This window comes from Polyodon spathula, chromosome 2 (genome assembly GCF_017654505.1).
Source record: "Polyodon spathula isolate WHYD16114869_AA chromosome 2, ASM1765450v1, whole genome shotgun sequence".
Lineage (NCBI taxonomy): Eukaryota > Metazoa > Chordata > Actinopteri > Acipenseriformes > Polyodontidae > Polyodon > Polyodon spathula.
Genome location: NC_054535.1, coordinates 35,518,836 through 35,546,490, shown reverse-complemented (window position 1 = coordinate 35,546,490; position 27,655 = coordinate 35,518,836). Strand labels below are relative to the sequence as shown.

Below are 27,655 nucleotides of genomic sequence, written 5' to 3'. Positions count from 1 at the left end.
ATCCACTCTCACCATTGCAGACATACAGACTAGTCAGTTTAGTCCACTATGTGACAGCACTCAAAAACATATCCAAACGGTTATGAAAACTCCAGAACTTAGAAACCTTTTTTTCTGAAACGTTTTGTAAACTTTTAAAACCTGGAAATTTAGTGGGCTTGATATTTTACACATTCATTTGACGTTACTATTCTTCTCATACAAGTAAGGATGAAAAATCTTGAGTGACAGTGTAAATAAAATGTATGCATAAAGACAGCCTTGCTTCATACATTAAGAGAGGGAGGAGGGTGTGAGATTGAACATCCCTAATGGACATATGTCACAACTAGTTAACATGATGGGATTGGCAGGATTCTTCTGTGGAATACAGTTGCAGTATATCCTAGTATATCCATTTTCTACGTTACAGTCTTATAGTATGACTTTGTGCTACAAAACATGGCTGAAAATATCTAGAAAGTGATATATATATATATGCATTTTAGCATTTAGTTTAAACTGTATTCCTATAAAGACATACAAACATATTTGGTGTAAAAACATGACAGAATCCAACTGTGCAGCCTCTGCAGTTTGTTTAGTTCAGCTCCACTTTATCTCTATAGCCCTGCAGTTTAGCTGGGAAACAGTTACCAAGTTATTAATGCAAATCAATCTGATCTGTAAATCCAGGTAAATTTAGGTTAGAATGGGCAGAGTTGTACAACAGAGGAGCTGTGGTTAATTATGTTTGGATGCAATTTGCAAAATGGATGTTCACATGTGTGCTAGCTGGCAAAATCTCCAAAGTCTCTGCCAGGCACTTGAACTAAGAATATTTTTGAATCAATACTTTTTTTTTTTTTTTTTTTAAAAGAAGAGGGTGTCCAGACATGCTTCAGGGGCTGTGCCAAATTATAAGCTTCTTTATTGTAGCTGTCTGGATTAGGCTGATGCACAAGTATTTACTATTTGGCAACTAATGACAGTGACCTGTCCTTGGCATCAAAAACTGCCCTTTTTTAAACTCATCATTTACTTAATAAATAAAAAAACTGCCATGTGTTATTCTTAGTGAATGGATGTTTTTGTTATATTGTAGTATAATATGGTCCTCTCAGTAAAAGATTACAAATAGAGTGTTTAATTTAATTTTTGAGAAATGTTCATAGTGCAGTACTGCAATGACGTACAGTAGTTTTCATAAATCTAAATTCATAAAATGATGTAGAAATATAACATATGATATTTCCAAACCAACTGTGCTCAGAATACTGAGAAAATGGCAGTTCATCATCAGGGGCCTTCTGGGAATGACAAGCAATTTCCTGGGACTCTGAGGAAGTTTAACCCCATTTGGCCAATCTATCAGTCTGGACAGTTGATTGTATAGTAAAGAGTATAAGAGGTGAGGGGAAAGGTACATAGATTTAAATGTATATAAAACAAATTAAAAATAAAACTCTTCACAAGGGCTCTCAGCCTCCTGGACAGCAGCTGGTTTAGCACTAGTCAAATACGCAACAGTTTCAAAAGCGAAAAATCATAGACATTAAGTTATTTTATTAAACCCTTTGCACAAACAATACATTTGAAGTTTAACTCTGTTTAAAACTTCTCTTTTTTCTGAAATATGAATACAAAACTATACATGCTTTAAACTGTCCTTCACAGTCTGCAATTACCAACAAAATGTATCTAAAAAAAAAAACCTTACGGGCCCCTTTCGATGGAAAGGGTGGTTAAAAGTGGATTAACTACTGACAGTGGTCCATTGTTAATTGGGTGCCATGTGTGAAAGTTACAGAAAGATTCGTTTATACAGCTGCTGCTATTTGTCATAACTGCCCTTAACAAGACACACATGTTAATCCAAATTCCTCTCTGCTACAAAGGTTGGACTAGTAACAGTTTAAGCTTTCATAGGAACACATTTAAATATGAATGATGTTAGAAGTTTTATTGCTCATGGAGAATCTATTATTAATCTGAAAACCTGTTCTTTTAAGGTAAGCCATTTATTGCAGCTATTCCTTTTATGTATTTATTTATTTATTGTTAACATAGATGTCATGTACAGCTGCTTAACTTTACTGTAGCAAAGACATTTATAGAATATAAATACCAGACAATTCGACATTCATAGACTACTACCTGCATCTATCACACTGATAAGGTCCACATACACTCATAATGTATCAAGTACCAAGATCTGTCCTCATTACCTGTACTGTAAATGTTTCAATGCCATGCAGATAAAGTTAAGGTCTAGATAAGGGGTTTCATTTTTACCTTCACTCAAATATACATGCTTCCATACCTAATACACGTTTCTATAGGAATATAAAATATAAAATATAATTACATGCTTGGGTCTTGAAAATAAGATTAGTACGTTCATTTTCTTGATCTAATGGAGGAACAGATGATCCCCACTTGGTAGAATAAAAATGCACACACTACACACAATCTTTTGTATGGATGGTAACTTGATCTGCTGTTCACCTGCACTGTGTAGACCCTCACTGGGGCAGTGGAGCAGTTTTTGCAGGCATGGTCAAGGTCATGCACCTAAAGGTGCAGCAAAGAAATATGCCTGTGTCTGCCACAGTTACAGAGGTTTCCAGCCCTGAAGCTGACTTCTGATACATGGACTGAGGAGATACCACAAATCAAGAGCTGCAAAACCTTGTTAATCCTCTCTTCTCACGAGAATTAGCAGGTACTGCATTATCTAATGTTTTAACACATAATGCTGCCTATGTTTAACAACACCAGTTGCCCTATGAATATTACATTGTTCACAGTTCAGTTTGTCAAATTAAGGTCAATTATCGGCGTTTGCATAGAACGTTAGTCATATAACTGCATTATCGACCAAAGTACTAAATGCGAAGGATTTGTTGTGAATGGAAAGGTTTTTTGTTTTTTTTTGTTTGTTTTTTTTTTTTAAATAGACGTATCAACTGTCAAATTGAAACTTGATATACACTTTCCAGCAGCAACACAACAACATATGAAACATGTCAGACTCAACAGAGTAAACTTTTTGACATTCAGGATTGCTGCAGCCCATAAATCAAGCTAAGTACAATAATAAAACCAATATATAGTATCTACAATGAAGGAGAATATGACCGTTACTCAGGGAAAGCTTTGTTTTATTTAGACAACTTTAAGTTATTAATTAAAGAGAATACTTTTTTTTTTTTTAAACTGCAATGAAAAACATCAGTAAAGGATACTATTTTAAAGGAAACTGATAAAAAAAAAAAATATACAGTATAATTTGAAATGCATTAAGGTGAATAATAAACTGACTCCATTGTGATTTAGCAGTTGGTTCAAACAATTTAACAGCAAATGCCGGAATTTTTCTGTATAATTCTGTGTAAATAAATATAATGCTATAAAGAAGAGTCAACCATATTAATCCAGAAATAGGAAAACAGGTTATTTATTTATTTATTTGTTTATTTTATGTTGGGTTGTTTTTTGGATACTACGACTACTACTACTACTAATAATAATAATAATAATAATAATAATAATAATAATAATAATAATACAAATTTCACTTATATTGTGCTTTTCATGCAAGCATTCCAGGGTGCTTTATAAGAGAAATATACAAAATCCTGTGCCTGATATATAATCCAGCTACAAATAAACAGACCCAAACAAATACATTTTCAAACAGGATTTAAAAGATTCAATTGTGCTAGCATTCCTGATATGAATCGGAAGAAAGTTACAAAGATGACAGGCATTATAACTAAATGCCCAGGCTCCGACAAAGTTCAAACAAATTTTAGGGACTGTCATAAGATTAGCATTTTCCGATCTCAGGGAACGACTAGGGACATATGAGGTCAGCAGATCTTGAAGATAAGAATGTCCAAGACTATATAAGGCCTTATAGGTAAAAACAACAGTATGTGTATCAATTAAAACCAAGATTAACTAAGATAAAAAAAAATGTAATCACAAGATTAATCATGATTAATTTTTTTAATCAATTGACAGCCTTAGGCATATTTTAGCCTTTTAGTCTTGTTCCCCTTTCTTAACAGATGTATTCTTACTGCAACACATCCTTTAATTTCAAGAGTGACCTTCGTACTGTTGATTTGATGGACAAACCACATATGCCTTCTGCCAGTTCTGTTGTCAATTCAACGCTTGTCTTCTTTCTATTCCTTAATATATTATCTTGAAGTATTGCTCATAATTTTTAGACAGCTTTTTGAATCTTCCAGTCCTAGGTTTGTCAATTACAGATGATGTATATAATTATATATATATAGTTGTAATTATAGTTCCGGCTTTTGAGTGATACTGCCAACCGGCTAAAGAGGAAAAAAAAAAAAAACTGCTGCTAAACCACATTACTCCAAATAATTATGTGTGGGTGAAAACAAAGTGAGAGGAAAGACCAAACATAGGCACTGCAAACAATGCGGGCATGCTAGATCATCTATAGCATGCAGCTAAGTGCATCCTGAGTATTTCCATACAATACATAAGTAGGGGATATATATATATATATATATAGATCTAGTGTAGTATATATATAATATATATATATATATATATATATATATATATATATATATATATATATATATATATATATATATATATATATATATATATATATATATATATATATATATATATATATATATACATACATACATATGTGTGTGTGTGTGTGTGTGTGTGTGTGTGTGTGTGTGTGTGTGTGTGTGTGTGTGTGAGACTATGTTTATGTTTATCATTCTGTGCAAAGTCCAAGTGAATCAAAGAATGACCATGTAATAAGCCTATATGTTGGCGCTCAATTCAAACAGAATCTACAGTCCTACAGTATGCACTGGTTTTTGGTTAATTTTGCATTGTTTAAAAAGAACCCTGTTCATTGCCTGTTTTTTTTTTTTTTTTTTTTAACCTAATGATACTTATCTTAAATTCAGGAACAAGTGAAAAACAGTTTGAGAAAATGCAGAAATTCTGAAACCTTGTAATGAAAATATAATTATACTGTAGAAGAGAAAGATGTCTTGGCATACAACCTGAAAAGCAATTCATTGCATATGTATTGGATTAGTAGGTTAGCATGATTTTAAGAAAACACGTGACGTAATTGTAGGTTAAAGTCCTAAACACATGCAATATTCATAATTAGTCTTAAAATTGGTAGATGAAGTCAGGCACAAATCATCTCATCTCAAAATAAATTCCGGACAGTCCTTGCCTCCACGTGTTCAGGAAGACAGCACGGTTCTGGACAGTGCAGGCATGCATGTGTGTTGTACAATCAGCACAACACTACTCTTTGGAAATCCAGCCATGTAAATGTTAGAATGTGCACTACAAAGGATGGGAATTTAAAAATAATGCAAGTCTAGTGCCAATGCTTTATAATAGAAAACCTTATGATGAGGGAATATCCTTTACATTGTGTATGCTTTATGGTATAGTGCCTATGATAGGTCTACATGCTTTAGGATGCAGTTTTTGTTTTACATTGGAAAGACACATACACACACACAGTTGGGTAGTTGGTTATATTTTTTAACATTAATACTTAATGTTCCAAGAACACATATTTGTCATATCAAGCATGCCTGATTTGTATGTTGTTTCAGGTTTGTCATGTTTTTTTTTTTTTTTTTTTTTTTTAACCACAGGTATATTTCAATATGTAGCATAACTTGTGTTTTACTTCATCCGTCTAAGTGCTAATCACACAAGGAGTCTTAGTTCTAATTAAGACACAAAACTAATGTAAAGCAGAGTGGGTGAATAAAGACAGTGGATACTTTCTTCTCTGAGCCACCTGCACAAGCAGATTCTGTATTAAGCGGAGGTCCCAAAGGAGAATATTTGTGTAGGCACAGCAGTGCGTCTTTCCAAAGGCCTTTCACTGGCACCCAGGGGACCCAGCCGTCTGTTTTTTTTTTTCTTTCAGCCTTCTACTCAAGAAGCAGATCCTACAGTTAGCAATGCAGTTACTTTTTTTTTTTCACCTGCCCCAAATCAAGACTGAAGTGTAGAAGGCAGGTAAAAAACAGCATTACCATTATGTTACATACTGTTGAAGAAACAGCATGAATGTAATACCTGTAATATACAGTATACCAAATAACAATCATTTGTGATTTGTGTTTCCAAACAACCTTGACAAAAGGGTTTCATAATGAGGCTATTTAAAAGTTCAGTCAGTCTTTAAAGCAAAATTAGTGCTCTTAGCTGTATGAACACGCTTTAAAATTACACATCTGTCATTGACTGACTAAAGTTAATACTTATTTGGCTCAGGATTTCAAGGTGTAACTCTCTCTGAAATGTAAGCAAGAAGAAACTGTAAGGTACAGTAGCTGCCACAATTGAGTATACATTTGAGTATACACTTTAGAATAACAGCATAAACAAATTCTGGTTTCTTAGCTGCCCACATATGTCAACTGCTGTGAGAAATTAAATAACTTTTGTTGAAGAAAAGAGGCATGACCCAGTGCCTTTCCCGCTTTAGCAACAGGACACATTCATGCAATGATGAAAAGGCTAGCCTGTTTATAATGATAATACTCTTCTCAAGTAATAATGTAGTGATATAAACTAGTTTATATCACTACGTTATTAATATGGAATTAGTTATCTGTTATATTCATCTATATTGTGAAAAAGTTAATACAACGTAATAATGCTCTTCCTGAGATGAAAACTCACTTCTAACTACAGTATACAATATAAATGACTCCTCTTGACACACTTGTTCTGTTTCATGAATTATTTCAAAAGCTTCTTATAGAAAACTGTCCACTTCTTGTAATAAATGTGAATGAACTTACCCATTGACCTGAGAAAAAAAAAACACACATTTAATATTTTTAACATTCTGTATTTTTTTATATTCTTAAAGTTAAGAAGTGCAAAATATTTAAGGATGAAAGTTACCTGTTTTCTGTCCAGTTAAGAATTAGATTCTAGATGCTTTATGCACCACCTATTAGCGTTTTAGCTGAGAATTCTGCTACGTAAGGTATGCAGTTTATTTGCATGCCCATAAAACAATGGAATTTCTTTATGGACATTTCTATGCATGATTACACAGGAGTGCATACTATATATTTTATCATTAATTGTGATACTGCGTATGTTATCCTACATGTTATAAAGAGCTGTGCAGAGGCTCACAATGAATAGATAAAATGTGCCTTTTCTATGCATAAATAACTTTGAGTCATGGTAGTAAAGCTTCTAAAACATTAAACACCAATTTTAGTCAAACAAGTTCTCTGTGTAAATTAACAATTAAGAAAAAAAAAAAAAAGCCTGCCCTATGAATCTGAATTTTGTCATACTGTATGTTTACTGCATTGTGCAAAAAGGAGGTACAGAGATTGTTTTACAAGTCAGCACACATACAGCACCAGGACACTCTTACAATGAGGTGCCTTGTATTCAGGAAAGTCCGTGCAGCGCACAAAGCAATCTCTAGCTTTGAAAACCTAGTTTCAGAACTGCTTTGCCGCTCACACAATTGAAACATTACACAGTAGTACACCACATTGAAAACAATTATGAGAGAGGTCTATTTTTTTTTTTTCCCCCCAAGCTTCTGGTAATTTATTGCACAGGTCAACTGTAAGAGAAACAAAATGGGCTCTTTTTCAGTAAGAGATCCACACTTGGGTGATATCTGCAGGGGAAGGGAGCCATAGTCATAATCTCCCCAGCAACAGCCAGCGCCTTCTTCTCATCATTCATGTGGCTGGTGATGAAGGATGCCCATTACTCTTGTGTCATTCCCTCCCCCCTCCCATCAAATGATGCCATCAAAACCTGGAATCATTGCATCTCCTACTTCAGAGCCTGGTCTGGCTGGATTCTGTACTCCAATCTGTCTGATAAGGACTGAACTATGACAATGATGTGCTTGCTGGCTGAGAGTTCCTTAAAGAAGGTCTAACTTTACAATGCCTGGGCAAGGAGCTTGATAACAAAAGGCAGACACAGAGTACAGTACAGTGCTGCAGTAGGGAGGACAGATTAAAGGAGGACTGTCAATTTTATCTAAATTCTTGCAAAGTTCAAAACATTTTTTCACTTGCACTGTTGCATGGCTGCAAAAATGCTCCTCTTTCTTAGCTTTACCTTATAGTTACAGCTTTTAGTTTGGTCTTGCTAGACTGGACTCTAAAATCCAATCATCCTATGTGGCTGTACTGACGTGACAATAACATCAGAATACTTTGAAACAAGTTTAAATTTAAAGATGTGTTTCAGCTAAGTGTAACATTCTGAAAAAACAAAACTGACTAAAACAGCTTCAAGGCTTTGCAACTATCTGTGGCCTATACTCAAGTTTAGGTCCAAAAACTGAAGGTTTTTCATGGAGATTAATGTAGACAGACAAACTCTGAAAGGGGTGACCAGACTCGTTAAGCCTTAAGGTATTTGCTTTTGCAAAATACATCCCTACATGCAAGTCAACCCTCACTGTTAACAGTAATGTGCAACTACTAGGTATCAAGTTTACTGATAAACGAAGATCCTTACAGTAGATTATTTCCTAAAGCAAGATGATACGAAAAAAGAATAATCAAACTCATCATTAACTGTTCTATTCATAGTCAATGTTTTAACATAAACACTGTTCAATTGTCTTATGTCACGCTCTGTATTTACAGTACAGTATTTGTAGTTTTACAACAAAATGTGATTATCTGGCAGAAATCTTTACAGCAGTTGGTACTTGCTGCTGTTAAAATATTAAAAGCATTATAACCACACAGAACTAAGAAATAACTCACTCTGTTTTTTGTTCATATGAGAATAAGTCTGCACTTACTTCTGTGACAAAGTTTGCACACCCAGCAAACAGTTAGGAAAATGAACAGTATGAATTACAAAAAAAAAAAAAAAAAAAAAAAAACCTCAGTGGAAATTTTTTTATATATTATATATATATAAATATAATATATATATATATATATATATATATATATATATATATATATATATATATATATATATATATTTTTTTTTTTTTTTTTTTTTACTTAATTTTTGTATGTCAACTGTGGAATCCCCTTCCCTGTGATGATCTATGATTTATTTTGTTATGCTCAAGTACAGCTGAAAAGGTGGCAGAGTGATCTGTTTGGCACAACTCTGACAGTTTGGGTCACAATACAGAATGTAACTACTGTGTCCAGAGATAGAACAAACCCCATTCACCACTATACAATTTAAAAGCCAATACTCAAAACCCAAAGCTCTGCATGAAAGAAAATTCATTAAACTATTGAGAACACTGCAAGAGTAATGCAAAATATATGTTAAAGCCGAGGACTAGGAACAAGGATTCAAAATCCATGCTAGTTTAACCACAGCCAAGTTACTTTACTAACAACCAACACTACACAATACTGGGTTTATACAAGTAGGTCAACTGTATAATGCATTCTGACCAATAAAAAGAAATGTTATAATCTGCACCAAATATAGCTATACAAACACATATCCATTTAACAATCTTTCTGCAAAACTCCTGGCATTGAGAATCAGCAGATGTTTATGGACCTCTACACTTCATTCTCTACTACAATATCTGTGAATAATTAAAGACAGACAGTAACATTTTGCAATTCTGTAAAATACTGTATGCAAAATACAATCCTGATCTGTGACTTAGCACCTGGTCTCAATTTGATTATCCAAAGTTTTTGAGCTGAAACTTGAGCTTGTTTGAGCAATTACATTACATTTTTCTGCATTCTAGTAAACGTTTTCAAATGTGTACAAGTCCATGTCTGCTGTCTGGCCTTCGACACAATACATCTCTTTATAAGAAACCATGCCACTGTAAATCAACTTGGGAGTGTTCAAGGAAATCTAATTTGAATGAAAGAAAGAAAAATGGTATAGATTGTTTTAATTTACATATCACCACATTCAGCTGACCCAGTAAATTTTTTTGATTTCTGCTTTGTGTGTGGTCTTGCATTACGCAGTTATTCTTCAACCAGCTAGTAAACATCAGCCTGGTGACTTGGAGCCAGGACAATCTCCTGTACTTCTTGACCAGCTCATTGTTTATTTCCATTGTAAAAATACAGAAATGTTTCTGTTCTGTTTTATGAAAGATCTTAGAACTTGGATACCTTTAAGATAACACCGGAAATTATATAACAACTATTGGACCGACTTTTCTTTCGTCTTTTTTTTTTTTTTTTTTATAAATCATATTTTTTAAGTAGCAAAATTATAGTACAGTACTCTAGAACAGCATTCCTTCATATGGGCTGGTTTGGAATCCCTGCTTAACTACTGGCCTAGAGGTCACGTAACTTTACAACTCCTCGTGCCTCAGTTGAGGCCAGCTGGAAAACTATGTGCAAAAAGCCCCAGGCATTCCAATGGCTCTGTCCTTTTTGATAGTCATTTGGACTTATATTTGGACAGTTTATAACACTGGTAAGTCACTATCAACAAATCAACTTCTGTTCATTTTTTAATTCTGTTAATTTTAATAACAATGAAAAGATTATAAAGAATTTTAAAAAATCAAGGTGTATACATTATTTTAGTATGTCCTAATTTATTAAACAAATTTAATATCACTGCTTGTACAGTAATTAAGTTATCACAAGGGTTAACACGAAGATTAGTTTAGATTTACACAGAAATTACATATAGAATTGCTACAGCGTTGATACTCTATCACCATAGAGCATGTGCGGAATACCACACCTAAACATAAATGACTGTCCACCACTTCATAGTTTGAGTTTTAATTTTGCTTGAAAATTATAGTTTGAATCCACAAAAACCAATTAATGGGTAAAATGATTGTGCTGCTTTCAAGTGCATGAAAGTAGTTTGGAGTTTCAATGGTAAACAAAATGCAATTAGGATAATAAGTGTAAGGATCTGAAAATAGAGGCCTCTAGAGGCATGAAGAATTTGCTGGAAGTATTTCTGGATACTTTACGAAAGGAGCAGAGTGCAAATGAATCCTAAGGACTCTCCCCCAACACTCCCGACTCCAGGGAGGCCCGCTAATTTGTCCACATCACTGTCAGCAAACAAAAGAAAGTAATGACTCCAGCCAGACCATATCAAACAGAAGCCACAATTGCTCCCGAGGGACATCTGCACTCCACTGGGGTGGAAAGTCAAGGCAGTGGCCACCCTCTTAGCTATTACCGCAAAAGAATTGGCGGAAACTGTGACAACAGTTAACAATGAAAAGGTCAAGCGGCTGGCAGACGTTTCCCTGACCTAGACAGCTGGGGGTCAAGGGGCTTCAGGTAGCCAGCCAGGCCCTGTCCGGAGTGTGGGCTGCGTTCGATGTGTTTTCACAAATCAGCTTTGGTCAATTAAACTTCACACGACAAACCGCATCACTTTGCAGGGGTCCTGACACCAAGGCCAGAAGCTAAGTCTGGTCTCGTAAAACAAGGCTCTTAACATGGCAGAACAAATTAGAGGTAATCCATCCGAGTCCCTGAGATGTCAGCTCAATAAAATTTGATTCAGAGTCCCGACTGCATTGCAATTCATCCCACTTAATAAATACAATTTTTTCTTTTAAATGCCCTGTTAAGACTGCATGGCTTACTTGGGTTCTATTTATACCAATGCAGCCATTTTAGAGTGTTGTTTAATTACTGCACTACAGTGAAATCTCTGAGATTCCCTATACTGTGGGAAGAAGAAAATAAATATCATTATCTGACAAGCAATGCCAATATGTTGTTTGTGCCACAATGCTGACATGGTTGAAATGGTATTTACTTTGATTTTAAGCTATAAAATAGGATTGTTTAAAAAAAGTTTGTTAATTGCATACAATGATTATTACTAAAGTATAACTTAATTGTCTTGCAACAGTTACTACAAAAAGGATGTAAAAATACTAGAATTGTGTATAAGGATTAAAGTGCAGAGAAGATCTGAAACTTGAACAGCCACACAGACGTGGTTCCACAGGTAGTTTACTAAACTATGGGATAATAATAATATAATGTTAACATTTAAAATAAAACGTACTAAAGCAAAATCATGCATTGACAAAGAATGTATGATCCTCCTTATGGACAAATGTCTTTGGTTGACTCCCAGAACAAATGACAATCCTCTCCACTTGTACAGTAGCAGAATTGTTGCTAAGCCGCCTCTCCACATTACAGCTTGTCATTTTTGTAGAACTGGTGTGAAGAATAACATAGGAACCGTCTTCTAGAACTATTTTTTATATAACTCGATTCCTACTTATTTTTGTATTTAAAAGATGTGTTAGATAGTTTTCAGAGATACAGCCTTATAATTATTTTTAAAAGTTTGCTTTCACTTTAGTAATTTAGGCAACAGGTTTAAAAGCTAAGCTATTGAGTTACGTTATTGGTCATTAACTGGCCTCTAAAAGACTGGCCTGTGTATCAATTAAGTAATTGAGAATTTAAATTTGATTACAGGAAATTCTTACATCCTGAAGACTAAAACTGGTCTAAAACTGGCATTGGACCCCTTTATGCTCCTTCACGGAACAGAACTGGTAGATTCAGCCTTTGCATAAATAGAATTTTCTACAGGTTCTAACCTGACATTGGCAGCAGCAAGGGATACAAAAGTAAAATAAAACCACCATGCTGACGCAGAACTTCTAGGATATGGTGTAGGTAGAAAGTAATAGAAGTCTTAATCCCTGCAGACCAAAAGAAAAATTGTTTATTTTGTGAATTACTTAATGCACAATAAACCCGCAGGGAAGTTTGTTAAAACATAGTGTCGCTTCAAGCTTTACACTCAAGATTCCTTCCAGAACTTCCAAAACACAAAAAATTACTTAAATTTGTGTATGCATATAAGTAAATTTAATGAAAAATGGGTGTGTTTTGGTGGGGTGAAGTGCATACAAAAATAAGTTTTTTCAATTATTATAATTCTTAGAAAAAAAAAATTGGTAGAGCACATTCACCATAATCATATGAACAGAAGCAAAGAAAGCATTGGCCTCTCCATCACTTTGGAATTCCTAGCTTGGACAGAATTACCAAAACAGTGCCCTAGACACTGCCATCTGATTCACTAAAATAAGACCATGCTAGCAATCTGAATAGAACAGTGGGATCCTGCTTTTATGGCACCAGGCCTCACAGCTGGGTTAGGCCTGGTCACAAAGAAGAGGTAAAGTGATATGCCAAGGAGACGCAAAGTAGGGTTCAACAGGCATTCCAGATCTGTATCTCCTGCCTCCCAGCCTCCTGCTCGAATCTTTAGGGCATAGAATTTAAGAGAACCTGCAAGTTGGGGTACCGCTGCTGTTCAAACTTCACCGCACGATCTCAACACTGGCAGTGCGCCTAAGCTGAGAGAATGAAACAGCCATTGTACTAAACTGAAAATAATAACAGGTTTTGATGTAATTGAAAAAAAATGTTTAATAATATATATTGTTTTATTAAGATGTGTATTTTATTTGTTTAAACCTTTTGATTGCAAAAATTGGTTTCTAACACCTAAAACACCTAAAAAATTGCTGTGATGCAAAAGTAGGTGGACATTCCACATTTTACACCAGTTAATGTGAAAATCTGTGTGTGTAATACACTGATTAGCACTTATATATCTTTGTGATGGAAATTCCAACTAGGTCAACTAAAGGGTGCTGGCCTTGCTCAAGTGTCTTTCTTTAACAAATCTTTTTTTTTTTTAATCAATAACTCACAATACCAGTGATTTCCGTTTTTTTTTTTTTTTAATGAAGGGGAAAAAAAATAAAAGGAGAAAACAAGCATTTTTTGCGTTTTCATGCAACTGCAGCAAACAAAGCGCAGCAGCTCCCTTTCTGTGACTGTCAAAAACGTTCCTGTGTGCCCACTGCAATGCGGATGCCAACCAACGAATCAAAGGCATGCTGCAAGTAGACAAAGAGGGTCTGATGCCAACCTCAGTATCACTAACAACCATTACTGGCATCAAGCAGTTTCCCTGCTTCTCTCCTGGCACTTGACAAACAAAATGGCGGTACTCAGTGAGTTTACACAGTGTGTCTGCTTTGCAGGAGATGGGCACAAGCACACAAATGCCAAGTTTTTTTGTTTTTTTTTTTGTTTTTTTTGTTTTGTTTTCTGGACCACCATCCCTCCACCCATAGTAAAGTGGTATGCATAAATGTTTTTCTGCATTAAAATAAACCGCTATTTAAATCATACCTAATTACACAGACGGATCTATTTTGAGAATGTTTATGGAATAATATTGGTTTGCAGCAGCATACATTTTAAAACTGCTACTTCAATGCTGTATGTAGGGCTATGTACGTACAGTATATAATTATATAGGATAAAAATGACTCAACAGGACATCCAGCTGCAGTTAGAAACCAAACTTAACATTAGACAAGGGGATGTACAATATGTGGCACTTGCAGCCATGTCTTGATATGTTCTGAATCAAACATTGTTGACAATGCCTAAACCTATGATACTGTACATAAGCAGAGTACAGTATGTCATTCCTCAGTACGCCATGTCTTATCAGGCTTCACAGAACATTAGCTTGTGTATGAACATCAGGAACTTTAGATGTACACTAGTATTTTTTTATTTTCTTTTTAATAGAATGGTTTATGTCACAATTGAAAAAAAAATGTTTCTGTTTGAATGGAACCAAAAAAAAAGAGAATTTTTTAAATACGTCTTAGTTCTAAGCTTAAAAGGGTTACTAGAGACTAATTTTGGATATACAACACCAGCACTGTCGGGTTTCATTAGAAAAACATGGGGCCTTTCTGAAGTCCATATGAACACATCTAAATACTGGGAATAAAAGAAAAAATCACTGTACGCTTACATTCATTTCAGATCGCTATTTAAATACATTAACGTCCCATAGACAGACAGACCAATATAAAGATATTACTCTCTGCACAAAGATATAGATATATATATATCAAACAGAATCAGACTGCAATGCGGATGTCAACGAACGAATCAGCAGCATCCTACAACTAAACAAAGAGGGTCTGATGCCAACCTTGGTGCCAGTGGCAACCATTATTGTCATTTTGCAATCCATTCTGTTTTCTCCTGGCACTTGACATACACAAAATGGTGGTTCACACTTTACTGATCACAGCCTTTCCTTTTTTTTTTTTCCGATTGTTCACTATTCAATCTGTTTTCCACATCAAATGGTTTTTTTATTCTGCCATTTTAGTAACAGAGGGTAACTGCAGAAAAAATAAAGGTTTTGAAACAAGTTACAACAGTTACTGATGAAATCCTGCTTACACAATAGTGGTACAGTTTTACATATTTCACTTGGCAAAGTTTTTTTTTGTTTTTTTTTTTACCAGGCCCTATACTAAGAATCACATCAGTAGTATGGGGTACAATTTCAAAGAGAAAATAGATTAGTCTTAGAAATATAATCTAATATATGGAGTATATACTTGCATTTTATTATGCAAGTAATAGGCTGCTTATTATATTTCTCAAAATCAAATGATGCTGCACTTCAGGTTCTGTGTGAAACAGTGCAAGGAATAAACATTTTAACAGCAAAATACTATTGACATTATTCACCATCTTACTAAAAGTGCAAGATTTCTGCATTTTTAATAAAACAAACTAGAATCTGCTAGATTTGAAGGAACAACGACATTCAGAATCTTTCAATAGAAATTTAAAAGCAAGTATTAGAAATTGGATAGATGGTCTTGTTTCTGATAAAATCTCGGATCACAATTCTCCAAAGATAACAGCAATGCAAAACTAACCATTCTACTAATTAATACCAGCCTCACCATTCTACTTATTAATACCAGCTTCACCATTCTACTAATTAATGCCAGCCTCACCATTCTAAACATTCTAAAATTTTATGGAAAAAAAAAAAAAAAACACACATTGTTTCACACTTAAAGATATCCAGGTCTCATTACACAGCTGTGGTTCTGATTTTTTTTAAAAAGGCATGCTTTATTTAAATATAACTTTATCAACCAATGGATAACTACATTAAAAGTAAACTTTGTGGATAGTTGACAGTAATGCAAAATTAAAAATGCATTTTTAATATTTAACTCTTTTGTAAAAGTATTGCCTGTCATGCTTAGCACTGATGTATTTTGTTATGATTTAATCTGTTGAATTTTAATGCAACTTGACTTACCATATGATTAAAAATTGATTAATGTTACCTTCATCATAGCTTTTAAAAAGTACCAAATAACAGAAACTATGATAATTCTATGCTATTGTTTAATTTCATTACACCAATGAAGGCACCAAACTAAATATTTGACTTTCTTAGCCATTATACCCAATAACCAAAGACTGTTTTTTTTAAGTTATGGATGAATATTTGAAAGAACATCATTTATCATTATTTTTATTAATGTTGCTACCACAAGAATAAAGACAATTAAATGTAAATCCTAGGGTTACCTAGAGAAACAGTGCCCCATTTATAATTTAACAGTACAATTTTTTAAGAAATATGTATGCGGTACGTTAATAATACTTTACTCATTTAAACCTTATAAACTCAGTGGAGACAACAAATAATTAACTATTTGGTTTGGTAAAAATAATAGAAAATAAACTAAAATAAATGACAGCAAAGATTGGGGTGGAAACCAAGATGTGACATGACCTTTACTATTTTTCTTTTTGTTACAGTTCAAAAGAACAAAGGAGAAGTCTCATGAACTCAGCTTTGTTTCCAGAGAACATGAAAACTGCTCAAGACACTACATGTAACAGTCCTAGAAATGAAATAAAAAAAACTAAAATAAATACATGAATAAATAAATAAATAAATAAATATATCCTCTAAAACAACAAGTCTTTCAGATTTAGGGAACATGTATGAAACAAATAAAAATTAATTGGATTTAAATTTGCATTTTTGTTGTTGTCATATGTGTTTTTTTTTTGTTTGTTTTTTTTAATCCCTTTAAATCTTAAATTAACCTTGTCGCAGGGCTGCCTTTGTGTCCTGTCCGCTGTAGTACTGGTTCTAGTTCTTAAACTTTTAAGTATACAGTTTATATGAAATGTCATGTTACAGCAAGTACAAAATGGTAATGCCTTCAGCTATAAAACGAACTCTTGTCAGAAAATCTTGTCTTACAAGTTTATTTGCATGTTATTTAGCAGACTCTATTGCACAAGTGAGCATGTGATGTACTTTGGTCTCATACCTGTTATTAACACGTTTAGAATAAAAATGGTTCATACAGTTGGAGGTGGCAGACTTTGCTGGCTACATGAACCTAGTTTACTTTACAGAAACCCTGCTATGTACTAAATAACAACTGTAAAATATTGGCTTGCTAGGGGGCTGTGCATGGGTGAGTCCAGTACAGAACCTAAAAATGCATGTCATACATGTACACATAGTTACACTGTCTACTTTGTGCACCTACCTTGGTCCTGGACATAGTATGCCAGAAACAAGTCCAGCTCCTTGACTGATACTGTTATATGATGTGGCTGGACACAAAGTGCTGGATTGGTGCAATGTGGGGATTTCACAAGCCTCTCTCCATCCGTACTTTCCAAAGGGATGCCCTTGAAAAGGATCACCATGACCAGATCAAGGCGCCAGACTTTGTCGGCCTGTCTGAGACAGTCGATCCTCCTGATCTTTCCCTTCTGGTCAGGGTTGGACAGCACGCAGCAAGGATGCTTCTTCCCCGTAACACTGAGCACAAAATCCTCCCGGTACTCTTGGCGGATGTCTTTGCGGAGCTTGGCGAGCAGCCTGGATGCCCACTTCTGTTTGATCTCAGGCTTTTCACCAAGCAGCTCATCCTTGACCGCTCTCTCCTCATCCTTTGACATCCGCTTCTCGTGCTTCTTGAAGTACTTGCGCTTTCGGGCTTGGAGGTTAAACCAAGTATAGGCGATTGCACGGACGTGTGGAAGAAGTGCCTCGATGAACGGGTGAAATTCATCCTGCAGTTGGGAAGAAGAGATAACAAGATAAAAAAGGTAATAACAGGAACAGCCATACAGTAGAAGTGACCCCTTTGGCAATTATATAATTAACCCACCGCCACCTTTACTAAAGAAAACTCAAAGTCCTGCAGCAAATTGCAAACATTAAAATAATTAAGGGATGTTAATTGCATGTGTAACATTTTTTTTTTTTTAAATGAGTAACTCCTAAACATTTCAAGCTGTAGGGTAACACAAAAATATTATAAGAACATTCTATTTCAAGTGCTCATGCAGCCTTAAAATCTATTGCTAACCCACACCACCCTTTTATTTTTTTTAACACTAAACACAATAATAAAAGATCTTATGCCATATAGCCAAACTGCAGATTCCAGCTTTGTTATTATACCATCACAAGAAATTATGTTGTTGTTAAAACTGGACAAATTCGGTGATGCTGTTAAACAACACAGCAAGTGAATGGCACAATTGATTTCTTCTGTCTGTGCCACAGAAGTACAAAGTGTACATATTCTGTGATACCACACAGTTCCTGCTTTCGGAGCATGCTCTCAGTAAAAGATTGTTGGTGGGACATGGAGCATGCGCCAGCTACCTTTGTCAATTTCTCTTATCAAAACAGCCTACATTCCTGCACAGTAACTCCTGGTTCATACTTCTGTCGCAGATGAATGTGATACATCAGGCTCAGACAGCTATAAAAGCTGTGCAGCTTCACTCCGACCATACAGTAAATGTTTACATTTTTTCAACACTATCCGACCCTGTGCAATTTCAGCTCACAAACGCATGAGAAAAGGCTGTACGACTTTCCAAAAAAAGACACACTTCGCAACAGTGTATATGACATAATTCCCACCTGTCGCATACAGTCGGAGACCCTCAAATTTGACCAGAAATTATGTAGGTCTGAAGTATGAACCAACCTCACCAGCACTATTCTGATAATTAGAGAAATCTGGGTGTAGCAAAGGAGTGTGGTCAAAAAACACACAGGGTTTGGAATATAATAAGTATGGCATATACTTTTGCAATTTTACATATAACAAAAACTAAATTTAAAAAAGCTAATAAAAGTTTAGACTTAAACAAATATGTTCTTTCTGTAGGTTTAAGTTAGGATTTGAGGTCCCATAGAGTCAGTTAGTTTGTTAACTGATCACAAGAGCATGGCAATTATTCTAACCCCTTGAAAATCAATCCTAGATGGACAATGAAAATGGCAACTTGGCACAGACTTTGCAATCTTTGTGCTCTTGCATGCTGTGGCAGGGGTGACATTAGAAAGTACATTATCAAACAGTGACTTGTATAATCCGCTAGTCTTTTTGCAGTATAAAGCATACACTTCACTTTTTTCAGGTTTCCAGAAACCTGATCTTTAATGTTTAACTGTAGTAGTCTTCTTATTATTTTTCCAACCTAACGCATCCATCAACCTTGTTTTTTTTTAATGCATTTTTTTTTTTTTAAGTGATATAGTTTATCTTAAGTCATTTATCAATAAAGAATCGTTACAAGAATTCAGCCACTATTCTGTTATAAAAAGGACCGGTAACATCCCATCTTCTGAAAGACAACATATCTATTGCAAGACAAGGGGTAGTGTTTATGTGTAGCTTAAACACCAGCGTGGTATGTGCAATTTTGCTTTTCAGCACTCAATGTCTAAGTCTAACCGTTTGTGGGTTACTGTTTCAGCTGAGTTCACGCCAAACAAAATCTTTTTAAAAAATGCCAAAATTGACGTTATTACTTTGCTTATCTTAGTATGTAAATTGCAGGGACAAGAGCCTACATGTTGGGTCCTGGCAGTGAAACGCCCAATATTGGCACATTACAACTGTATTAAAACAAAGATCATGCTTAATATTTTACCCATTTCCTTTTCCACTTTAATCATTCACCTGTGCTATTGTGCATTACACACAAACTTTGAACTTGTAAAAATGTAAAATTAATCACAAACTAAGAGTCATGTAAGCGATAAATAAAGTAGGCCACTGTAAGCGTTAAACCACTTTTTGTTCTTTGTGTAGGAAGGCATTGCTAGGCTGGGCGACTACAGAATCATATGTTCCCTAAGATGTATTAAAAAAAAAAAAAAAAAAAAAAAGAATAATCATACCCTTCCTGGTAGTAAATAAATAAATAAATAAATACATTTTAAAAAGTCCTTCTCTTTAACAGCGTTAAATTGGTGATGTGTACTAATGATGTTTAAGTCTAAAATTTGTATTAAAAATAAATAAATAAATAAATAAATATATCATGACAATGGTTCTAAATTAATCAACTGGAATGCTGATCTTTTTTTTTTTTTTTTTTTTTTTTTTTTTTTTTTTTTACTTTAAAAGTTACTTTAAAAGTGTTTCTTACAGCATGTAAGGTTTTGTTAAAACTCAACACAGGGCAACAGTTTCAGATCTCTAGATACAGATACGATTACTCATCTTGCTTAAAATCTTTTTTTAAAATATGAACAGTGATAACTTCAATATAAGAAATTGTACATATTTTAAACATACATATTTTACAAACCGGCAATCCAGTGGAAAAGTCTGCACAAAAAGCCCTTTTTCCACAGACAGGGAAACAAAGATAATTGCTTACAATTTTAAGGCTTCCAATACCATGCAAACACAACACCCTGATAAAATAGGATAACATCTAAAACTACTTTATATAACAAGCAGGATTAATAATAAAAGCATTATTTTACATTTTATTTTGCCCAAGACTTCTATATGAATGTGAAATAAATAACCTGTGTTCTCAAAGTCATTTGCAAATGTCAGGCTTTTGTAAAATAATTTTAACTTTAGAATGATGTTCAAACTTATGGCTCATGCTACAGTTGGAACTTCATCAGTTAAAATGTCATAAGTTTAACTTTTGTAATTAATGTAAAAAATAGACCTATGATTTTATTTTAAATTGGGCTTTAAATAGTTTAGTGTTCCATTTTTTATTTTAAAAAAAATGCTACGTTGAAAAAAACAGTGGTTTCCTTTTCTTTTTGTTGGTGTATCTGTGGGACGCCACACTTCTTAAAGCTGTTGCAATAATGGTGGTACATTTGTTCATAAGGATGCTTGCTTTAGATTTGAAATACACTTATTTTTTTTCAATAATACCAATACTATTAATATCTCAGATACTAATATCTCATAGCTTTAATATACCTATGTATGTGAATACACCAGCACAAAGTAAATATTTTATAAACATGTACATCTAAAGTCAAATGCATGATTCTAGATAACCTATTTTTGCCAGTCTGTCTCCTGCCATAAACTTCACTTAAACACAAAATAAACCCTATCTCAGTCAATCACTTTCTGATGCCAAACAAAATATAAACAGTGAAAATGTGTCAGCCAAAAAGCTAGAGGACTCTGTCCAACCACTGAATCAACCTTATCATTGTTTTCATCTCCATTCACAATTTATGAATGCCTCCCTTTAGCATTTAAAATTCCAGTGGTTTCATTGTAAAGTCCTTTGAAATAGTAATAAAAAAAAAAAAAAAACTAAAGTTGATTTTAAAGATGCTTCAGGTGCACTGTGCACAAAAATGTTCCCAGAACTATTTGCCTTTGTTTCATCATTGTGTGTGTGTGTGTGTGTGTGTGTGTGTGTGTGTGTGTGTGTGTGTGTGTGTGTGTGTGTGTGTGTGTGTGTGTGTCCTCTTTATCAGGTTCATTAAGGTACAATGTCTGGAAAGATTAGTTAATGATAAAACCTGACGAAAACGAACACTAGTTATGAAAGTACTTTTAAACAACAGCCCCTCAATTAAAAAGTAATTGAAATTAAATATATTATATTTCTGACCTGTCTATTTATTAATAAAGTCAACATGTATGCCATCCTAACATTTGCACATGTTATAAACAGTGCAGATAAACCAGAAAATATTATTTGCACATCAAAACAGTGGGCAAGTATCATTAAATATTTAGAAAACCCATAATTACCAACATCATAATAAAACCATTCAGTGTAATTTGAATACATTTGTTTCACTGGTATTTTAGGATGCCTTACTTTTTACAATAAACCGCTGCATCATATTTATTTAAGTAAACTAATGTAAATCATTAGTACTCTATTAATGCAACCACTTGAACAAAAGATTGGTTTAATACATTTAAGGAAATTGAACACGTTGACGAATAAGGGAAACTAATACGCATGTTAAATCCAACTAATGTTTTTAAATCTTTAAATCGTTCAAACGTCTGTACCGACGTGAAAGGTAGTATGATACTTAAAATCGTTTAAATGTGGAAATCCACATTTTCAAATAATCATTACATAAACACTTTCTGGTAAATGTTACAGCCTCTAAAAAAAAAAAAAAAAAAAAAAAAAGTAAAAAAATAGACCTTAAACACACAAACACACAAAAACCAAAAAAAACTCGTTGACATAAGATTAAAGTTTCATTCCATATTAGTTGGTCAGATAATCTTGATATAAACTGTGCATACAATTCACACTGACACATTTAAAATGCAATACGTGCCTGAGGTTGTACATTACAATTAGTAAATGCAAAAATAAAAGAATACAGTAAAGTTTATACCTGTGTTAGACAGATGGGAGAATACATCATGTCGTTGCTGAACAACAGCTAGCTGGTTGCAAAAAAACCCTCAAAACACCAGGTGGATTGACTTTATCGATTCATTTTCCGCCACAAGTTCAACAGCGCTTGGATCAACCGAGGTTGTTAACTCAAATTAAAAATCTTCTCAGAGCGACAGAAAAGTTGGGCGAAGCTTGCCTTCTCATGTAACCCTTAAGTTGAATGTTTAAGGATCTCTGCTGAATGAAGTTCATACAAGTCCCCCAGATTGTTAAATCCAAAATATTCAGCTAATAATATTGGAATATACTACATATGCAAATAAAATAGCAGCAATCTTAAATTTAAAAAGATCGTGTAAACCTGTAAAAAAAAATTAAATTAAAAAAGTAGAAGGCGCCAATTTTCTAGTACTATATTTACTTTTCAAACTTGATATGAAATCGAGCGGCTACACCCTCTAGACTGCTCGTTCCCTACAAATCAGTCTTGAGTTTTTTTTATTTATTTATTTATTATTTAATTACAGTCATACTCCTCCTACTGCTGCAAACGCATTCCTTTTTCGCCAACCCACTTTCTCTGCTGTTACAGAAACCACAGCCTAAAAAAAAACACGGGGTTTTTTTTTTTTTTTTTTTTTTTTTTTTTTTTTTTTTTTTTAGTTAGTTATGATTTTTATGAGCAGAAAGCTTCAGCCCCAACCCCCGGTTTGTATGGAAACGTAATAGAAAATGCCCTCACTTTGGTTAAGTTTACTGTGTCGCACTTCTACTATACCTGCTTGTATACATCTAATATATTTGTTTTTTGTTTTGTTTTGTTTCGTTTTTTTTTTTGTTTTTGGGGGTTTTTTTTTTTTTTGGTTTGTTTGTTTGTTTTTAAGTTAGAGACACGTCATGTTTGTCTCCGTTACATATTAGGTTTCAAAGTACGACAGGCTACAGCACAACGACAGGCAGGCATTCCAATACGAAAACCAAGAAACAGATTTAACCATTTATATATATTTTTAACTTGGTCCAGCAGAAACAATCAGCTAACTTAAAATAAAAAAACGTTATATCAATCCCTAGCGCTACAGCTTGCTTCAATAGAACTACTTAATAAATTCATACGGTTTTTTGTTGGGGTTTTTATTTATTTATTTTTTTTGTTTGTTTGTTTTACCTCTAGACATTATAAGCACGGATTTTATCTTTGTATATCTTGTGTGATTGCCGTCCTGGTCATAAGTAGGAACATTTGTGGTCTCGAAAGCGCACGCGTGTGTGTGTGTGTGTTGTGTGCGCATACGTAGTTTAGCAGATCCTATTAAAAAGGTATCACGAAAAAGCGTGTACTTACTGTAGTCATGTATGTGTTACAAATAATTGCAGTATTAAACAAACCTACATAAAATGTAATATACTACTTGTGGGATGGTACGACTTGCTTTATGGTTGTGCAGCCAGGTGCCGCAAATTGAACAGGTATTATACAGTATGCAGCCAGAACTTAGTGAACAAAGATTCAACGTAAACATAATGGCTTCAGATCTTACTTTTTACAACCGGAGATTAAATAATCGTAATATCGTACATACCAGGATACACACATGTTTACATACATAGGTGAACATGCACAATAACTGATTGAACTGGCGTTTGTAGAACCATAACTACTGGTGTGCATGTTTAATACCCTACTTTCATTTTTCCGAGGTACTGCTAAGCATAATTACAGTTTTACACAAAAAGGCTTGCCTCAAGCCATGTCCCAATATACCAAAAACGAACTGCAGCTTTCTTTATCTTTCTGTCTTTGGCTGAATTCAACGATTCTAATTCTGTCTGGGTCTTAATCCAATGGCAACTTAACATTTCCTAAACGTCTAAAGAAGCTTTATAACATTTGGAAACGGTATTCATTGTGGATTAAAAAAAAAAAAAAAAAAAAAAAAAACATTGATGCAGGTTGAGGATTGAAATGTTTGTGATCATATTGTAACTGTGCAAAAAAAACACGATGTTAAACGGGCTTTTGGCCGACTACACAAACTTGTAACTTGGTAAGCTCCATGAGAAACCATTAACAACACACGTAAACCTGTGAACATATTTGACGTTTCATACAACTAACTGTAGATTTGGTCCTGCTGCTTTCTAAAAACTAAATGTGTTCTTCATCTGGAGTGTCAACGTTTCAAATACCAAGGTCCTGACTGGTAAATTCACAAATGTTATTAAATTCTGCAATAGCACCAAATTCCACATTAAAGAAAAATATTAATGACACCAGTGAAATATTTATGTTAGTGACAATGTTGTTCAAATGTATTTTTAACCTTATCTGAAATAACTAAGACAGAGTAGAATATTTCTGTGGCCTTAATGTTTTAAATTGCATTTATAATTTTGATCTAAATTACCCAAAGTAAAAATATAGCGATGGCGTGTTCCGTGGGAAAAATAATTGCAGAAAATATAGCAGGCAACACAGCAACATATCGGGAGCAGATGAACTACACAAACTTCGAAACTTTATTGCACTAAACCTTCTGTTCGATTAAAAAAATACAGCGTTTCGAGAAACATGCGTTGCTAATCCAATTCCAAAACCCGGAAAGTTTAAAAATCATACATGATTTCCAAGTGTATGTGTTCCAAATATAACGAGGCTTCGACGTCTAACGCTTCCCATGCATTACTAAAATACAAATACAATTAAAAACCGAAAAATACTGTCTGGACAGAGCAGTTAAACGCACTGTTTTAGACTCGCTTACATGGAACAAAGTTACACGTTTTTATGACGCACCACATCAAGGCTGAAAGTAAAAGTGAAAAAGAATAATTTGTTGCAAACCACAACTTGTAAATCACTGCCTTTACACAAAGGATGCACTTTGCTTCATTGGAGACGGGTACTACAGTTTTTAGAGGACATAAAACATCTACCAAACTACCAAGACTATTTCGTGGCCAAAAACTGTACAAGCTGGATACACAAAAGACGTGATATATATATATATATATATATATATATATATATATATATATATATTATATATAAATATATAGATATATATAGTGAACTATATATAATATTTATTATATTAATTAAGGAACGGCCATGAAGTTACACAAAACATAAAAGTGCGTCCTCATGACGGTACTTCAGAATGTGTTTTGTGTTTTACACGCAGCAGTACTGTCTGTAGTAATGTATAAAACACGTAATATGGGGGATCAAATGAGGTTGTTTTTGGGGGGGGGGGGGGGGGGGGGGGGGGGGGGGGGGGGGGGGAGGGGGGGGGGGGGGGGGGGGGGGGGGGGGTGGGGGGGGGGGGGGGGGGGGGGGGGGGGGGGGGGGGGGGGGGGGGGGGGGGGGGGTTTGGGGGGGGGGGGGGGGGGGGGGGGGGGTGGAGATATTTTTAAAAAACTTTGAACTCAGAGTCTGATCTAGCGTGTTGTTATTTTTGGCGCCTTTTTAAACACTGCTTATAGTACTGTAAAACTTGGAAATGGTCGCTGTCTCGTCTCAAGTTCAATGGCAGTCCTGAAAGGGGAGGGGAGAAGATGACCCTGTTCACGGCACTAATAATAATTCAGATCACGCCACATCGGCTTCTTGTGTAAGTGGAATCTGGCTTCCCCACCCCCTCAACCTGAGAAAGTTGCCAAGTGTTCACACACTGACGGTGCTGAACCACAACTTTATGGATGAATCTCTTCTGCATTTCAATGGGGCAAAGTAAGACACAGGAAAATAGCAGCAAAGATAAAGAAAGAAATTTCAAGATAACCCGACTGCAATAAAGCTACAAATATAAAATTAAAGTAAATAATTTTTGAGGAATTATGTATATTAAATAATATAATCTATTATACAATTTAAAAAAAAGGGCATAGTTCAAAATTGTCAAATTGGGTAACTGTGGTTTTAAAAAATTATTATTATTATTATTAAGAAGAAGAAGAAGAAGAAGAAGAAGAAGAAGAAGAAGAAGAAGAAGAAGAAGAAGAAGAAGACATGTAACGTCGTTAAAAATAACTGAGAAACAGTAGGGCTGTGACTTGCCAGTGTATTCATGTCATCGCTAGAAAATCAACTTAAGTTCTTTGCCAAAAGAAGAAAAAAAAAAAAGTTAACGCAGGAAATGTGCCAAGTTCAGCACTTTTTTGGACGCGAGCTCCACCACCGATTCCTGACTTATTATTACTGTGTGACCCACATATAAATACTGCCAACAGCAAACATAAACAATCCAACATCTACAGCACTTTCACATGTGTAGTAATAACAACAATTTTAAAAAAAAATCAAAATTTTTACACGATCACCAGGGTCATATATATATATATATATATAGATATATATATCATATATATATTTATATATATATTATATATATATGTAACAGTTCAAATCTCACGTACCATTGCACTGTAACGTGCATAATTAAAAATGGGACCCTGAATTAAAACTGGGATCCTGGAATCTGAGACACAGAGCCGGTGCCGTCACATTTCTCAAGTTCAAATCTGTGATTTCTCAGGGCTTTTTTCAAGTGTTTTTTTTTTTTTTTTTTTTTTTTTTTTCAAACACCGGAAGAGAATTCTTGGCAGAAAGGCGGCAAAGTCAAAGTCTAGGCAATGAGCACTTCTTTTTAAATCTTCCTTCCTCTTTGAGTTACAGTTTTGGAGAAGGTTTTGGTTGTTGAGTTGAATGCGTTCCAGAAGAGGCTGAGTTTTGGAACACAGTAAGTCTGTTCCTTTTCTTTCTCTGTCTCTGTCTCTGTCTCTCTCTCGCTCGCTCTCTCTCTCTCTCTCTCTCTCTCTCTCTCTCTCTCTCTCTCTCTCTTTCTCTGTCTCTCTCTCTCTCTCTCTTCTCTTTGCTGCTGCTTGCAGGAGACGCAGAGCTTGCGCACTTGGATTCAATCTCTATTTTCCTATTGGACGGAGTTGCAGCTTCTGACTTCCGCTTGGCGGGTGTAGTTGTATATTTGCATATTTATTAACCTCTCAGCCAATCAAAAGCGAGACTATTTGCAGTTGAAACGTGCAGCGCTCGACAGGTCTTTGGACAAGTTTTATTTTTATTTTTT

At 34.6% G+C, this 27,655-nt stretch overlaps 1 protein-coding gene across 14 annotated transcripts in view; it reads right to left on the bottom strand.

Annotated features, from left to right (window-relative positions):
• LOC121295772 (nuclear factor 1 B-type-like) overlaps positions 1-27,655 on the bottom strand; it is a 137,564-nt gene that overhangs the window by 75,961 nt on the left and 33,948 nt on the right. For 6 of the 14 annotated variants that reach the window (XM_041220811.1, XM_041220830.1, XM_041220803.1 and 3 more), the window contains exon 2: positions 17,435-17,966. In XM_041220811.1, coding sequence (XP_041076745.1) covers positions 17,435-17,966 — 532 coding nt within the window. Of the gene's footprint in view, positions 1-17,434; positions 17,967-18,360; positions 18,379-22,563; positions 23,057-26,987; positions 26,997-27,655 lie in introns of those variants that run through there. The other 8 variants (XM_041220863.1, XM_041220855.1, XM_041220908.1 and 5 more) reach the window with 6 other exon arrangements.